This window comes from Gymnoscopelus microlampas (genome assembly GCF_963454915.1).
Source record: "Gymnoscopelus microlampas genome assembly, chromosome: 6".
NCBI classification, from domain to species: Eukaryota; Metazoa; Chordata; class Actinopteri; order Myctophiformes; family Myctophidae; genus Gymnoscopelus; species Gymnoscopelus microlampas.
Genome location: NC_139943.1, coordinates 42,280,804 through 42,298,271, shown reverse-complemented (window position 1 = coordinate 42,298,271; position 17,468 = coordinate 42,280,804). Strand labels below are relative to the sequence as shown.

General features: G+C 43.6%; 1 protein-coding gene across 1 annotated transcript in view; it reads left to right on the top strand.

The window, feature by feature from the left end:
* The first annotated feature begins 2,234 nt into the window (after positions 1-2,234).
* Positions 2,235-17,468, top strand: part of vwf (von Willebrand factor) — a 40,548-nt gene continuing 25,314 nt past the window's right edge. Inside the window, exons 1-22 of the mRNA XM_084060658.1 lie at positions 2,235-2,434; positions 2,673-2,724; positions 3,062-3,205; positions 3,695-3,797; positions 4,062-4,270; positions 4,729-4,850; positions 8,551-8,770; positions 9,090-9,212; positions 9,333-9,444; positions 9,569-9,615; positions 9,728-9,864; positions 9,999-10,137; positions 10,561-10,661; positions 10,749-10,941; positions 11,391-11,606; positions 12,483-12,735; positions 14,781-14,881; positions 15,216-15,367; positions 15,801-15,904; positions 16,422-16,560; positions 16,716-16,850; positions 17,311-17,457. Coding sequence (XP_083916784.1) covers positions 2,429-2,434; positions 2,673-2,724; positions 3,062-3,205; positions 3,695-3,797; positions 4,062-4,270; positions 4,729-4,850; positions 8,551-8,770; positions 9,090-9,212; positions 9,333-9,444; positions 9,569-9,615; positions 9,728-9,864; positions 9,999-10,137; positions 10,561-10,661; positions 10,749-10,941; positions 11,391-11,606; positions 12,483-12,735; positions 14,781-14,881; positions 15,216-15,367; positions 15,801-15,904; positions 16,422-16,560; positions 16,716-16,850; positions 17,311-17,457 — 2,955 coding nt within the window. The 5' untranslated portion in view covers positions 2,235-2,428. The remainder of the gene's footprint in view (positions 2,435-2,672; positions 2,725-3,061; positions 3,206-3,694; positions 3,798-4,061; positions 4,271-4,728; positions 4,851-8,550; positions 8,771-9,089; positions 9,213-9,332; positions 9,445-9,568; positions 9,616-9,727; positions 9,865-9,998; positions 10,138-10,560; positions 10,662-10,748; positions 10,942-11,390; positions 11,607-12,482; positions 12,736-14,780; positions 14,882-15,215; positions 15,368-15,800; positions 15,905-16,421; positions 16,561-16,715; positions 16,851-17,310; positions 17,458-17,468) is intronic.

The window sequence follows — 17,468 nt, the reverse complement described above, 5'->3', positions numbered from 1 at the left end:
ATGATGTCATAATTTATATGCGTGTTGGATGGATCCAAGCATACAGTAGCCTGTGTGCTCGTGCACCGTGTTCATTCATGTATATTCAATTCCGTCCACGCGCTTTCAGGCACATTACGTCATCGCACTTCCCAGCCAGGCTCCTGGGAAAAGAAACTAGACTTCACTACAGCCTGGCAGGATATCGTTGAGGCAAATGCGATGTTGCCGCATAGTTAGCCATGTTGACCGGGCTAATAATACCAAAGAGAGAGAGGTAATTAAATATAAATAATCCCATACTGAACAGATATATGATAGATTGGCCCATTTGTAATAATATGAAAATATCCAACAAAACATAGGCCCTATAGTTTGACAAAATAATACATGAAAAATTGAAAATTGAAAATACCTTTTAGCCAAAGTAACTGCATATGCTTTTGCAAGCATAAGAAGGAAAGCAAAAGAAAGCAGAGGTGTAAAGTAACTAAGTACATTTACTTACTTTACTTAGCATATTACCCCATTTCTTGGCATCTGCCTCCAAGTCTCTGCACCAGGTGCCTTTTCCCTTGGGGGTTCCACTTGAGGGTCTTGTGGTGTTTGAGGCTGGTTTACAGAGAGTATGGCCATCTCCAACGCCGTTTGAGGATCTCTTCCTCTGCTGGTTTTGGTTGGTGCATTGCCACAGTTCTTTGTTGCTGATGTGATGGTGTAAAGGTCAGTGGATCTGGAGGATTCGTCGCAGACAGACAGGTGTTGATGAATGACTGGATTTTGTTTGTGGTGTTTACAGTGGTCCTCCATGTCTCAGCACCATAGAGTAGGACTGACTTCACATTGGTGTTAAAGATCCTGATCTTTGTTGTGATGGCCAGGTATTTCACGCTCCAGATGTTTTTTAGTTGGAGGTAAGCTACCCTGGCCTTGCCAATCCTGACTCTCACATCTGCCTCTGTTCCACCCTGCTTGTTGACAATGCTGCCAAGGTAGGTGAACTTGTCAACCTCCTCCAGTGCTTCGCCTTCCAGCATGATGGATGAGGTGCTGGCAGAGTTGACTCTCAGGACAGGCTCTTCCCTCTGTGGATGTTAAGTCCAAGGCGAGCTGAGTTAGCTGCCATGGTGCTGGTCTTTTCCTGCATCTGCTCCTGGTTGTGAGAGAGAAGGGCCAGGTCGTCCGCAAAGTCCAGATCATTTAGCTGCGTCCACTTTAAAGTACATTACTCAAGTACATTTTTACTTGTAAGTAACAGAGTATTTCTACAATGAAAGAATGGGCACCAAAAAAACGGGCACCGATAAAACTGGACACTAGGAAGAGTGGGCACTAGGGAAATGTGGGCACTTTGGGGGGAGAAGAGTGGGCACCAGAAAGACTGGGCACTGGGAAAACTGGGCACTAGGAAGAGTGGGCAATAGTTGCACTGGTGCACTGCCTGTGAGACCTGTGGGGCTACTGCAAGGAAATCCACTCCATAAAATTTGTGGGGGGAAAAGTTGCAAATCTATAAGCCCTGCATAAAGACAGAATTTCCATTGTTTTGTCTACTTCTATCAGACTGTCAGTTATCAAGATGTCTACATATTTTTTAATAGTCCACTATCGTCCGTCCGTCCGTCCGTCCGTCCATCCATCCGTCCATCCAAATAATCATGTCACAGAATTCATACTGTAGTTTTGGCTGTTACAATTCCATTTTATTTTTGTGAGGTTGTGACATGTATCTGTCATTGTCTTGTGATTTAGCTCTGTACCTTTTAGCTCTCTTTCTCTCATGCCATATTTTGTTTGTTCCCTGTGTGTGTGTGTGTGTGTGTGTGTGTGTGTGTGTGTGTGTGTGTGTGTGTGTGTGTGCTATTTGTGCAGGTGACTCATGTGTTTGTGTGTTTCGTACCAGTGTTGCAACGTGATAAGATTGCATGGGATATCTCCAGTGAGTGTGTGTGGTGTTTCATCCCACTCAAGAGATGTTTAAGTTGGCAACGATACACATGCGTAACGGTCAACCAGTCTGTCAGCCAGGCAATCAGCGGGCACTTCCTGGCATTGTCCTTCAAGGGGTGTTTTGGTGGTGGTGGTTGTGTGAGGGGGGGGGGGGGGGTTTGGCGTACACAGAGTATTGGACATAATAATATTCTCCCACCCTGTTTAACCTGGCATCGAGTATGAGTGTGTGTGTGTGGTAGGGGGTATCAATGAGCGAAGGGGGGTATTTCCTATGCTATAAAACAGAGCTTCCTCTGTGCTCCAGTCTCTATGTGAGTGCTTATAAGTGTTGCACCTTTTCTCCTGTTTCCTTGCTGAAGAGAGAATTAAAGGATGAGTGCTCACTTGATGCCTTGAGTGTGCACACTTTGAACCGTGCAACCTGTGGATTTAACTTTCCCCAATTTGGATTCTATTTGCCTTTGCTGAACGACGTTGGCCACGTTTTGACACTGACATGGAGGTACGCAAGGGAACTCATGAGGGTCTGGATACTTTAAGAGAACAGGCCAAACATGATGGTGGTGGTGGTGGTGATTATGGTAGTGGTGAAATTGATGGCAAAAATGTGTGTGTGTGTGTGTGTGTGTGTGTGTGTGTGTGTGTGTGTGTGTGTGTGTGTGTGTGTGTGTGTGTGTGTGTGTGTGTGTGTGTGTGTGTGTGTGTGTGTGTGTGTGTGTGTGTGTGTGTGAGAGTTTCAGGTGAGTAAGCGGCAATGTTGGAGAGAACTGTGGGTTCTGCTGCATCTTACAGGTGAGTTGAATGTACTTCAACTTTTGAGTGCAACTATAACTATTTTCTTTGCAGTTATTGTATTGATTACTTTTCCAATTAATCGAATAAATAGCGTGATTTTTATACCTCAACGATTTGACACAAAACAATTCTAATTGATTTTGTGTAATCCAATGAATTGAGTAGTCTGATTAACGACATCAGCCCTATTGATACTTCATCATACGGCGGTGTCACGCAAAATAGCTATGCATTGTATGTACATAATGCTCTTTTTGTTATTTTGCTACTGTATTTAAAACTGAAAAAATGTGTGTGTGTGTGTGTGTGTGTGTGTGTGTGTGTGTGTGTGTAGCTTGCGTGGCGGGCATGACGGGCAGATGCAGTCTGTTCGGGCGACACCACGTTCATACATTTGACGGCGTTTTGTATGAGTTCCCTGGAGACTGCAGCTACCTATTGGCTGGGGACTGTCAGCACCGCTCCTTCACCCTACTGGGTGAGACTACAGTACACAGATGTAGTTCAACTCATGAATGTCATAATGTCACTATAAGAGATGCTATACCTTTGGGCAGTAATTATCATCAGTCTTTGGACACAGCCCTTCATTTTACCCGAAGTCATTTACTTATGTCAGACACAATTACAGTGCATGCTTACTGTCTGCATATGAAGTTCACTGTGGTAAATACTGTATTTATATCTGACTGTGTTTGCGTCTCTCTGTGTCTGACTGTGTCTCTCTGTCTGTCTGTCTGTCTGTCGATCTGTCTCTGACTGTGTTTGTGTTTGACCATGTCTGTGAGTTTTTGTCTGTATCTGTCTTTGTGTCCATAACTGTGTATGTGCCTGTCAGTCTGTGTGTGTATCGGTCTGATAGTGTCTGTGAGTCTGTCTGCGTCTGTGTCTTATTGTGTCTGTGTCTAACTGTATCGGTGTCAGGCTGTATCTGTGATGTGTCAGACTGTGTGCTGAATGTTTGCAGGTGACTTTGCCCATGGGAGGAGGAGCGGCGTCACTCTGTTTCTGAGGGACGTCTTTGAGCTGCACCTGTCTGCTGATGGACGTCTCTCAGAAGGAGGAAAGAGGTAGATACCCAGAAAGATCTTCCGTGCTGTTCATTTAACTCTGAGGGTGTACAAATGTAACCAAATGTTCCCCTTTCCCTTACATCTGCACACTTACAAATGGATGAATTGACACAGAGGACTTTACTGTGTTAGATAGAACACAGGAAGGTTACTGGATGAAAACATGATGAAATCAGTAGAACTCATCCTTGTTGACCAAAAAATACCACACACAGCTCACTGGATTGGGAAATTCTAGCGTTTGTGTCTGTTTGTGTGTAGGCTCTCCCTGCCCTATGCGTCTCACGCCGTGTTCGCGGGCCAGGAGCTTGGCTTCTATAAGCTGTGGAGCGAGGAGTTCGGCTTCACCGTTACCATCGACAACGCCGCCAACATTGCTGTGACGCTGACCAAACACCATGGCAACCGCACCTGTGGCCTGTGTGGCAACTTCAACTCTGTTCCCACCGATGATTATACTGCTCAAGAGGGTACATAAAGGGGAGGGATATGTATATAGTGTGTGATATCTGCTAGAGCCGGACCGATATATGCCATGGGTTTCGCTGATATATAGGCCACTTATAGATTTCTTTGATGATATCGGTATGGGTAATTATAAATAAAAAATGTCAGTGGTCCAGGACTTTCCAAAACCTTGGTCGACATCGGACCCATAGGCTACATCTGGCATCGGTCGGGCTCTGCATGAAGCAGTGTGAGTGTGTCAGTGTTTGTGTGGGAGAGAGGGACGAAAAGAAGAGTCTAAGTGCGTAATTACTGGAATTTAGGAAACGATCTGAGTCACCACAGGAAGAGTTGAAACCCATAACAGGAAAAGATACCGAGGAGAAAGTAAGCAAGAGAAAGGTGGAGAGGTGAGGGTCACATTAAGAAAGAAATCTGTCAATCTGAGGTTGTTTGCTGTCCTGTGTGAATTTGATCTCAGGTTTCCAGACTGAGGACAGTTATGACTTTGCAAATTCATGGGCGATGAAAGGAGCTGGGCAGTCCTGTCGACGTGTCAGCCCTGCCAGCCAGACTTGTAACAGCACAAAAGACACCTCAGCGGTGAGAGGGACAATCCTTTTCTTGTGTGTGTGTGTGTGTGTGTGTGTGTGTGTGTGTGTGTGTGTGTGTGTGTGTGTGTGTGTGTGTGTGTGTGTGTGTGTGTGAGCGCGTGTGTGCGTGCGTGCGTGCGTGCGTGCGTGCGTGCAAGGCCCGGATGTCTGCATTGTTATGGTCAGCTCATCTAGTGTCTTGCTGTCATGTCATCCTACAGGTGATTAATGAAACAATGTACTTCAATGAAGAATAACAAATAATGACAAACATCAAATGGTGCCAGGAGGCAGTCATTACTATATGGGAACATTTTCCAAGCGGGAATATTATGCTATGCATATTCCTTTTATTGAAAACATGAGGTCTGCACCCTATTTCACTTATAAGAGCAATGTATTGGCACACCAACAAGCAGAGGTGGACAGAGTACTCGACCCCAGTACTTGATTAACAGAGTACTCCTGGTTAAATTTACTCCACTACAAGTAAAAGTAGCTCAGTTAAAATATTACTCAAGTAAGAGTAAAAAAAGTCCTTGCTTTTAAATGTACTTAAGTATTCAAGAGTAAATGCTTTTAAAAAATACTTAAGTACAAGTACAAGTAAAAGTAAAAGTACATTTCTTATTTTTCACATCAATGAAGTTAGGGATGTCCGATATTATCGGCCTCCCGATATTATCGGCCGATATTAGCATAAAAATTGATATCGGGAAAATATCGGTATCGGTTTTTGAAAAAAATATATATATATATATTTTTTTGGCTTTATAAATAAGTTACAGGAGTTCTTACTGTATATGGTGTGTGTGATATGAAATTTGAGCTTACCCTAATCACAATAATCCCCGCATATATCGGTATCGGTTGATATCGGTATCGGTAATTAAGAGTTGGACAATATCGGTATATCGGTTATCGGTAAAAAAGCCAATATCGGACAACCCTAAATGAAGTGCTGTCATTTTTTATATGGCTTTTTAAAATCACAAGTCAAATGAGTGCAGCATTGGTTCAAAACGAGTAATCTAAATTAATATCTTTATAGCCTAGTGGTGCAGCACAAAATAACCAAATAGCCACAAAATATTAAATTTAAAAATACTGTCTTGAACAAACTAAAATATGTCTAAAACCTCAGCAATGCCAATGTAACAAAATAACTCCTCATCTAAGCAGTAGCAGTGATGTTAGGTTTTCAATGTAGTTAGTGGGTGTCAGGACCCAGGATTGGTCATTTGAATGGGTCCCATCCCAGGGACATTTTGTGATTCTATGAGTCCTAATAAAATAAAAACGTTTCCCCATTTAAGGTGCATGGATTGTTTTCAAGCCAAAAACAAAGCATGTCACTAATTGCCTTTCAAGAATATTCAAGACAAAAAAAGTACCCTATGTCACTGCCATGTGCTGCAGCTAAATTCTAGTGCTAGCCTAAACTCCAGTGAGATTTATAGTTTTAAACTCTCTAAAGCAGGGGGTTTCAACTGATTGTGAACCAGGGACCACCACCCTGATTAAGAATCAACCTGGGGACCACTGTTGTGTTGGGTGAGATTAGAGCTAAGATTAATGCTTTGCTAACACTTGCTACTGTATGCATGCACTGTTTCTCAACCAGTGGTCCATGGACTACACAGACACATGCAATTATATGGCCACATTTCCTAATAATGATGACTCCATCAGGCAATCCGGTACACTTCCCCTTCTTGAGATTCTAACTCCCTTTTCTGTGGAATTTCTTGACCTCCGACTTCTCAGAAACGAACAACATTGACATGTCATCATAGGTCACCAGGTCGATAATATGCACTGTTCCATGGAACAAGAAGAAAAAAACATATTGCAACATGGTCAGGGACCACATGCAATACCTTCAGGGACCACAAGTGGTCCACGGACCACTTGTTGAAAACCCCCGCTCTAAAGTGAAAAATGTACTCAAGTAAGAGTAATAAGTAATAAAGAAATCTAATACTCAAGTAAAGTACAGATCCTCAGAATATGAACTTAAGTACAGTACTCAAGTAAATTGACTCAAGTAAAACGTTACTGTCCACCTCTGCCAACAAGTGATGTTTCAAGCTAATGCTCTTCTTCAGACTGAAGAAGAGGAGTAGCTCGAAACAAAACTTGTGGATGTGTCAATTAATTGCAGTTAAGGGAGCTACAGTGTGCAGACCTTCTTTCATGTTTTCATTGCAGTCTTCTATTGGTTCAGCACCTGCTTTAAACAATATATGTTATAACAAGCATGTAGCCTTATTGTGGAGATGATCCTGACAGTACCTTTCGTAGCTTGCATACCACCTGGAAATCACACCATCAAAACAAAGATCTGGTTTCATTAACTGCAATCTTAAGTCAGCTGTACAGCTCCAAAACATAGTGAACACAGAATATGTCAAAAGTTGATGCCTTTCATAACAGATATCTCTGCAAGACCTGGAGGGTCTTTTGGCCAAATGAAGATCTCTAAATTCGTTCACCACCAAAAGACCAACACTGTATCTCTCACGAGATCAAGAAGTGCCATTGGCACTGGCATGGCCATGTCTGAAGGATGCCAAAAGAGAAAAATCCGTAAGATCGCCCTCCAATAGACTCTGCCTGGCCAAAGGCTATTCATAATGGGAATGAATTCTAGCGGCCTCATGCGAGTTGCCTCGCAAACACAGTGTACAAGAGTATATTTATGTCAGAGAATACATACACTTGATTCATCTCCCAGGGGAAGCACAAGCATTTCTCTTTGGTGTCTCATCTGTTCTCTCGTCCTGTCAGCTTTTAAAACAACGAGGCAAGAGACCCTGACAATTTTCTTGTCTGCATCTGTTCATTCTTCATCCTGTCAAAGAGCCTTCATCAACTAAACAAGTCTTCTTATAGATCTGAACTGAAAAGTCCTGAGTGATAATTTAACTCTGTACAAATGTTGCATTTGCACACTCTTGGAGTTACAAATAAATAAACACTGTTATTTTTAACAACAGGAGAACCGAAACTAGTTCTTGATTGTAAGATGAACAATCCCTCTTTTGGTACACTGGTGTCACGATAAAGGCCACAATGACATCCATTGTGATTTATATGAATCTCATAATATTTTCGTCTGGTTCTCTCTGGACACCATAGGAGAGCACAGAGGCTAGCTTGTGCCCATGGAAACTATTTTTAATTTCTTTTCATATGTCACAGACACTGTGATTGTAATTGTGTTTCTTGTTTTTATCTGCTTCCACAAATACCGCAGCTGTCTCAAGGCTGGTAGGTCCCTTGTGCATGTGGTTCCTACATGTGTGATTTCTATTGATTTGCACTGTGGAGATGTTTGTGTGAACCCTACACTACAGTATATGACTGGGCATCGATTGCGGAAAGCCAATAGTAAAACTCCAATAAGTGCATGAAAAGCCACTGGACCCATCACAATGATGAATGTTAACAATATATGTTCCTTTGGGGTTTACCTGCAATGTATCTCCAAGAGTCTGACCGTGTGAGTATTGATTTGAACTGAGGAGAGTAGATTCCTGTCAACTTTCAGCCACTATGAAAGTGGCTGAAAGTTGTCACCACTCACTGAGTGATGAAATAGCAATAACAATCTTCTGAAAGTGGCATTGCATCATATATCTTTAATCACATGCTAAAAATAAATTCATGCATCTGTGTGTGTCTATGAATGTACGGTATGTGTTCAGGAGTTGTCCAGCTGTGGTGTCCTGCAGACCTCCAGTGCGTTTCTGCACTGTGCCCACCTGGTCTCCCCCGAGGCCTTCCTGGCTCTGTGTGAGGAGGAGGCGTGTCACTGTGGCCATGGGGCGGGGCAAGACTGCCACTGTGCCGTCCTATTGGAGTACGCACGGACATGTCACGCCCACGGGACGCTGCTAAAAGGCTGGCTGGAGGAGAGCCAATGCTGTAAGTCAGACAATCTGTTGACAAGCCATTAAGGCCATAATGGTCATAATGCTTGTGCGTACGTGCGTGTGTGCATGCATATGTGTATGCTGGAGTGTGTCTGTCTGTCTGTCTGTCTGTCTGTCTGTCTGTCTGTCTGTCTGTCTGTCTGTCCACGCACAGTTAAATGTGATAATTGAACTCTGAAAATAGTGTGTACATTAATCACTCTTTGGAGTTAAATGAACCATGGGATTTTACTATGCAGCCCCCAAGTGTCTAATAGGGCAACTGAGCCTGTGACCCAAATGCCCATGTGTGTTTGTGCGTCTGTCCACAGCCCCCAAGTGTCCAATAGGGATGGAGTACAAGGAATGCAGCCAGTCATGCTCTACCACCTGCCAGAGTCTCAACATCCAGGAGGTGTGTAAGGAAGAGTGTGTCGACGGCTGCACATGCCCCGGTAATACGCCCCCCCCCCCCCTTTACCCTCCTATTCTCCGTCAGTTTCATCCATGTCTATTTCCTCGTCTCCAAACATGTCAAATAACAGTGTATGTGTATGGACGTGTCTGTGTGTCAGTGGGGAAGGTACTGGACGGAGACCGCTGCGTGGAAGTGTCCCAGTGTTCCTGTGCGCACATGGGCAGGCACTACCCTCCAGGAGCCAGCATCTCTCAGGACTGTAACACCTGGTGAGTGGGCCCACTCTGTTTGTCAAGCATACATACATAACACCATAGGTAATAATTGATGCATACGGTACAGTTTATAACACGTTTTCCATCACTAACTAAGTGGAGTCTTTGTTATCTCCAGTGTGTGCCGTCATGGCTCGTGGGAATGCACCAACGAAGGCTGCCCCGGTGAGGAAGATGTACTCAATGTTTTCACTGACTCTGGATTTTTCCTCATTATTCAGTCATTGTTCAGGCATTGTGGAAGCAACCTCCTTCATTTGTCTGTACCGTGTTGTAGGAGAGTGCTTGGTGCTGGGTCAGTCTCACTTCAAGACGTTCGATAACAAGTTCTTCACCTTCACCGGACAGTGTCAGTACCTGCTGGCCAGAGACTGCACTAACGGACAGTTCTCTGTCATCATTGAGACTGTACAGGTATTGCCTGTTGTATGCTGACTTAGTCATTACGCAGATGTGCAGTACCGTTCATGTCTCTCTATCTGTGTTTACACAATCATATCAACACTCAGGACTTTACAGTGCAGTGCCTTGTTTGTACTGTGTTTCAGTGTGCAGACGACCAGGATGCGGTGTGCACCCGCTCAGTGACTCTCACCCTGCCCTCTCTGGACAACATGACAGTGAAGCTGAAGCATGGAGGCTTGGTCTCTGTCAACGGCATGAACATCCAGACCCCCATGCTCCATGGTAATGTCATAGGATTTAAGGATGCAATACACCAGGCCAAAGACCGGGCAAAACCCACAGGGGGTCCAGACTCCAGAGTGTTGGGGGTTGTCTGATTGTTCATTGGTGAATGCTCATTTTCAGCTGTAGTCGGACGTCACAGAAGTAGCCGGGAGCAAAATTCAAAAACTGAATCAGCGAGTTCGAGCCAATCAATGTTCAGCTGACTATTCATGTAGGAGAAAGGGCGTGGGGAGGACATACAAGAGAAATAAAAAGACAGTGGTCTTTCCATAGTGCAATTTTCAAAACATGCAAGAATGACGTTTTTTGCGAAAGTTTTAAAGTATAACCTGTCCATACTTTGTCCAGATTTGCAATGGGATTTTCATTGGTCTTTTCTTAAGCCATTGTCTTTCTCCATGCGTGCAATTTATTTTACAGGTAATCTACACATTCAGAGTTCAGTCCAGTCGTCAGTGAACGTGAAGTTTGGACATGACCTTCGTCTGGACTGGGATGGACGGGGTCGGGTGCTCTTAAAGGTGGAACAAACACAAAGTTTACATAGTCGGAAATTATGTTTGATGCATGAAACCTTGGTAACCTTAACATTTTGTCGCCTTCTCCAGCTTGGACCAACCTGGGCAGGGCAGACCTGTGGTCTCTGTGGTAACTACAATGGTAACCAAGGCGACGACTTCCTCTCCGCTGGACTGGTTGAGGCCCAGCCTCATTCTTTCGGCCAATCCTGGAGGATCAACGGAGACTGTGACTCCACCCACAGACCTGAGGCTGACCCATGTGCACTCAATCCCAAGAGAGGTACTGACACACATATATACATTACACATACATGTATGCACACGCACTCATATGCAAAACTTTGTTTTAGTATATTTTATAGATTTTTTATATTTATTTCACAGATTTTATTGCCATTGACATTGATTCACCACATTCACCACTATGTTGAAACGTAACCATTATCCTAGTAATAACCTCATACTGATTAATGCTTATCTCCTTGCAGATTGAATATTGATTGAATACTTTATTAACAGTTTGCAAAGACAAGCACAGGGAAGTACAGTTTAATACAATATCTGTTAAGAGGATTCTAAACCCAAGAAAGCACTATGGCTTGTTTCCATTGGGGTCCTTTACACATCCTTTACACGTCCTTTTAGATGCGTTGTCATTGTAATGTGTCATTGTCCACACACATCAACATCACTCCTGACCTTGTACCATATCATCTTCCCTCATTTTAGTGCGTTTTGCAGAGGAGGCGTGTTCGGTGATATTGTCAGACGCATTCAGCCCGTGCCACTTCCTGGTGAACCCGGCTCCTTTCCAGAGTTTCTGTCGCTACGACGCGTGTGCCTGCGTGAACGGCGAAGAGTGCGTCTGCTCCGCTCTGTCGGCCTACGCCGCCGCCTGCTCCGCCAAAGGAGTTCTGCTCAACTGGAGGTCCCCCTCGCTCTGTGGTAAACCCATCAGAGCACACGTTGTCACTCTCACGTACATACTGTAGACAGAATGAGATCAGTCACATGTGCTCATGGAGAGATGTGTGCATGTGAACACACACGTGTGCGCGCTCACATGAACACACACGAACACACACACACACACACACACACACACACACACACACACACACACACACACACACACACACACACACACAATGCGACGCTCTGTGAGCTTGTAGAGCAGCTTTAAAAAAACATTTGTATAGGGAAAAAAGGAAGGGGGCCAAGGATAGAGACCTGAGGGACCCCGGTCAACAAAATATATACTGTATATAATATATACAGTGGTTCCCAACCTTTTCTGGATCAGGGCCCACATGAAAATCTCCAAAGTGTTGGTGGCCCACCCCTCTGACCACTTAAGTGTTAAGTAGTCAGATGGGTGCATGCATTTTCAGAGCATGTTTATTTTAATCATCAATCAACCGATTAATGATCAATCAATCCCCGGCCCACAGGCTGGTGAATCGCTGATATAGGGTTTAAGTGGTTAACGATCAAACCTTCTTGTCTTGTAATAGCCTACAACAACATAGATTATTCTCTGTGCTTGTTCACCTTGATGATCATGATGAACTGAATCATGATAGATGAATCACACTATTTCGCACTAGTTTTAGTTAGAATATGAAGTACTTATTTCTTATTTTTTGAGTATTGTAGCATATACTGTTGTATTGTAGGATGTATGTTCTTTCTATCTAGTCTGTATTTTCTGTCTTTTTAAACGCCGACCCTGGAAGCTGAGCTCCAAGATGTCCTATGCATTTGCGCAAATAGCAGATAAAGTCTACTCTATTCTATTCTATTCTACACCACTAACGGCAGAAATGAAATGCACCGGAGGCCAGGTGTACGAGGCCTGCGGCAGCGTGTGCGAGCGGACGTGTGGCTCTCTGTCCGGGGCGGAGGCGGGCTGCCAGGGGGAGAGGGAGAGGAGGTGTGAGGAGGGCTGCTTCTGCCCCGTGGGACAGTACCTGAGTGACTCTGGAGAGTGTGTGACCTCCGACCGCTGCACCTGCCTGCATGACGGGCAGCTCTACCAGCCCAGTGACGTCTACGCCGACCACAACAGCATCTGGTCAGTGTGTACTGTGTGCATGCGTGATGTTTGTGTGTGTGTGTGTGTGTGTGTGTGTGTGTGTGTGTGTGTGTGTGTGTGTGTGTGTGTGTGTGTGTGTGTGTGTGTGTGTGTGTGTGTGTGTGTGTGTGTGTGTGTGTGTGTGTGTGTGTGTGTGTGACAGAGATGTTTGTGCTTGTGTTTGTGGGTGTGTGCATGTGAGCGAAGCATATATCATGAGACTGTTGGTTTAACCCATTGAGACCTGAAGCCGATTCTACATGTCTCCTAAATCTCAACAGTTTTCTGAAAAACGTATGTTTCTATATCAGTGGTGCTCAATCTTTTTCATGTCAAGGACCCCCAAAATTATATGTATTTGGCCGCGGACCCCCATCAAAATATTTTGTTCCAGGGACCCCCAGAAGCAAAGATTTGAGTTAAAAATGTTCGCTGTAAAAATATATATATTCAGAAGATTTGCACACATTTTCACGATTTTTCAAAAATAGCAGATCTACAAGCTCGTAGCGCGGCACTCGGTGCCGCGCTATGAGCTTGTATATCTGCTATTTTTGAATAGCCAAAGTGTAAAATAATGATTTTTAGCTCAAATCAAAAAATGGGTTAAGACATATGTAATGACAATGTCGTTCTCTGTATCTGTGTATATAAAAGAGTTAACACAAATGACAAATGATGGCCTGGGGATATTTTCTGCAACAGGTTCTCAGACCCCAGGGGTCCTTGGGGGGGTTCGATGGGGTCCCCAGCAAAATGAGTTAATATACCGGTAGAATCTAAATCAGTTCAACTACTTTAACCCTACATACATTGAAATACACATTCATTTGGGGGTCCTTGACATGAAAAAGTTTGATAACTACTACTTAAAGGAGAAGTTTGGACTAAAGTTTTATTACCTTTTCTATGATGTTATGATATCTTAGGATGAATGGTACAGTAGAAAAATTTCATAACTCCACCCCTGGTCCGCCAGAGCTTAAAAGCCCTCTAAGCTACCTCATTCACTTGAATGGGGAATCTCACTTACAGTTGAAGCGGATTGGCCTTAGGTTAGATCACATATTTTAATATAGCAAGACTTCTGTTTTTTTTTTGTTTTTTTTGGACAGTGTTCTGTCACTATGAACGTCAGATATCTCACAAAAAAAAAAAAAGAAGCTATTAAAATATGTGATCTAACCTAAGGCCAATCCGCACACCTTTTTAAGCTGTGGCGGCTCAGGGGTGGAGTTATGAAATTTTTCTACTGTACCATTCATCCTAAGATGTCATAACATCATAGAAAAGGTAATCTGAGTTCCCAGAAGTTTTCGCCAGCTCTGGCGAGGAACTTCTGGGCCACAGCCCTGGTATTTGTGGGCGGGATGTACGTCACACTCTGAATCTGAGCGGACACGCCTCTTACCGGTCTGAGAGCTGTGCAACTCGTCTAAAAAGTCCGACGAGAGGCAAACAGCAGTACACAACAATGGCGGCCGAAATTTCTCAAGGGGAAATTGCTTCCCGTCGATCCTATTTAGATGCATCACCCACTGCATGTGGATCCCGCCCCCTTTTCTTCATTGGCTGTTGATTTGAATCACAACGCAGTGGCCGCGCCCCTGCTGTCCAAGCTCCGACGCTAACCCTCCCAGACTATAGAAAAGGTAATAAAACTTTAGTCCAAAATTCTCCTTTAATACTAACTTAATACAAAACGATCTCACATTCCGAAATGGCAGTTTTTACAGGGTCTGTCTACAGAACTTCCATACACACTACTGTTTATCATCATCGTCCAAACTGTACACTAATATGAAATATTTCTTTCTGTGTAGAAACAGTTACTGGATAGTACACAGAGAGTATAGTTCTCAAGTTCACACAAGTATAGTTCATAGATACATATTGTATTATGAAAACGTGTTTATCACCATGTATTATGTTTGTGCTTTTTGTGCGTGCGTGTGCTTTTGTTTGTGTACACGTCTGAATGTGTGCGTACATGTGTGTGTACAAAAAATAAGAATGATGGGCGTTATTCTGTGTTTTGTGTGTAGCTACTGTGAGAATGGCGCCATGCGCTGTAGTGCCAGTGACGCTGGTGAAACCATGCTGTCTGACCTCTTCTATGACGATGGAGACGGAGCACCATCCAGAGGTACAGTGTATGTTTGCTGAGATACATGCCGTCCCCGTTACTGAGTGTTGAATGTTTATATAAGTGTGTAGTCTACAGTCCATTGTATGTGTTGCACTACACGAGTGGACATATGGTCAATGTGTCAGTTATCTGCACTAATTTGTCATCATATACTGTATCTCTGCCTTAAATGGCACATTTACTCTACATGTAAATTACAGCTGCAATCCATAACCTTTCTCTCCTATCTGGGATTTGAACCCAGGTCTCCCACACAAGAGAGCAATTTCTTTTTACCACTCTTTTATCTGAACTTAGCATGCATGTTTCTGTGTGTATTGTTCTTCTACAGATCGGCGGTCAGCCCCCTGTCCCCCCCCACTGACACGGGTGGAGTGTGAGGCAGGAGAGAAGGGCTTGGAGTGCGCCAGAACCTGCCAGAACCTGGATCTACCCTGCCTCAGTCAGGCCTGCATCCCCGGTTGCCTCTGTCCCCATGGCACTGTAATGCCTCATTTATGTCATGCAATAACAAATAACTCATTTTCAAAATCGTATATTTATTAATATGTATGGGTAAAAAAAGAAAAGAATACAAAAATATTAATTAGCCATGAGGCTAGCCCTGAGAGAGAGAGAACGAAAGCAAGACAGGGGGCACTTTGGTGGGACAGGGGTAAAGTTCCTGCCCACCACTGCAGAGACTAGGGGTTTACATCCTCTGGAGCATCCGGCTTGGCCAAGCGTTCCGACAAACACAATTGGCCTTATTTGCGAGAGGGAAGTTGGACGTGCAGGGAGGCAATTTGGCATAAGGACTAATAAAAACATTTTTGGGGGGAAAGGAGAAAAGAAAGCGAGTGTATTAGAGGTTGTGCACGTTTACTTTTAGCTGTGTGCCAGAGACTTGCCTGAATAATCACATGATTGATTTCAGGTGCGTCACCGGAGGGAGTGCATCAAGCCAGAACAGTGTCCCTGTTACCATAACAACCGGCCCTATGCTGCAGGACAGAGCATCTCGATGGATTGCAACACCTGGTAAAAAAGAATGGCCCGAATGCACTCTTAAGTCAGTGGTGGAAAAAGTACTACATTTTTTTTACTTAAGTAAAATTAGCAATACCACAATGTAGAAATACTTTTCTACATCTACATACTTTGCTTGAGTAAAAGTATAAAAGTATTGGCATCAAAATATACTAAAAGTACTAAAAGTAAAAGTACTCATTGTATAACATTCATTGAAAATAGCCAAAGTATATAGGTCTGAAGTGGTTAATGTATGTTTTATGAAGCAACTAGTAACTAACATTTTCCAACAATTGTAGTGGAGTAAAAAGTACAATATTTGCCTCTGAGATGTAATGCAGTAGAAGTAAAAGTATTGAAAACTGGAAATACTCCAGTAAAGTAAAAACACCTAATTTTTTTGACTTATATACAGTTCTTGGGTACATGTACTTAGTTACTTTCCACCACTGCTCTAAATGAACTAATATGATATATCAGTATGTGGCACTGTGTGTGTGCCTAACAAGGCTCTCTCCTGTTGCAGTGTGTGTGAGAACAGGCAGTGGGTTTGCACACAGAAGGTGTGTGACGGGGTGTGTCGCACGGTCGGGGAAGGACACTACATCACATTTGATGGACTCAAATACTCTTTCCCTGGCCTCTGCCAGTATGTCCTGGTGCAGGTAAGAGACAGACGGATCCAAGTGAACTATGTCAATGTCAATTATGTAACGCACGTGACTTGGAAGTCAATAACATGAAATCTCCTCTCTCTCTCTCTCTCTCTCTCTCTCTCTCTCTCTCTCTCTCTCTCTCTCTCTCTCTCTCTCTCTCTCAGGATATGTGCAACGGAGTGGACGGTTCCTTCAGAGTGCTGGTGGAGAACGAGGCCTGTGGCATTGTGGGACATCGTTGTGCCAAAGCACTGACAGTCTCCTACAAGGGAGGGCTGATTACTATGCAGCACGGAGAGGTACTGTAACCTACACTTGCATGCAGTGGTGGAAAAAGTACTATTTTGTTTTACTTATCAATACTACAATGTAGAAATACTCTGTTACAAGTAAAAGTCCAGAATTCAGAATGTACTCGACTAAAAGTATAAAAGTATTGGCATCAAAACGGACTTGAAGTACCAAAAGCAAAAGTACTCATTGTGTCCCATTTCAAGTTTTCAAGTGTATAAAAATCTTTTGAAAATATTTTCAAATGGCCGAACTGTATGTAGGGCTGAAGTGGTTAATGTATGTTTTGTAATAATACTCAAAATCTAAATCACACAAATCACACACACACACACACACACACACACACACACACACACACACACACACACACACACACACACACACACACACACACACACACACACACACACACACACACACACAAATTGAAGAAGATGAAGAAGATTTCTTTCCGTCTGCCTGTAGGTGAGGATGAGGAGACCAGTCCTACAGGGCACAGAGGTGGAGATCATTCGCTCTGGCCAGTTCTACGTTCTACTGCTGGGGAAACACATTTCCATCAGCTGGGACCAGGGAACCCGACTGCTGGTCCACATCTCAGCCGAATACAGGGTAATCCTTCA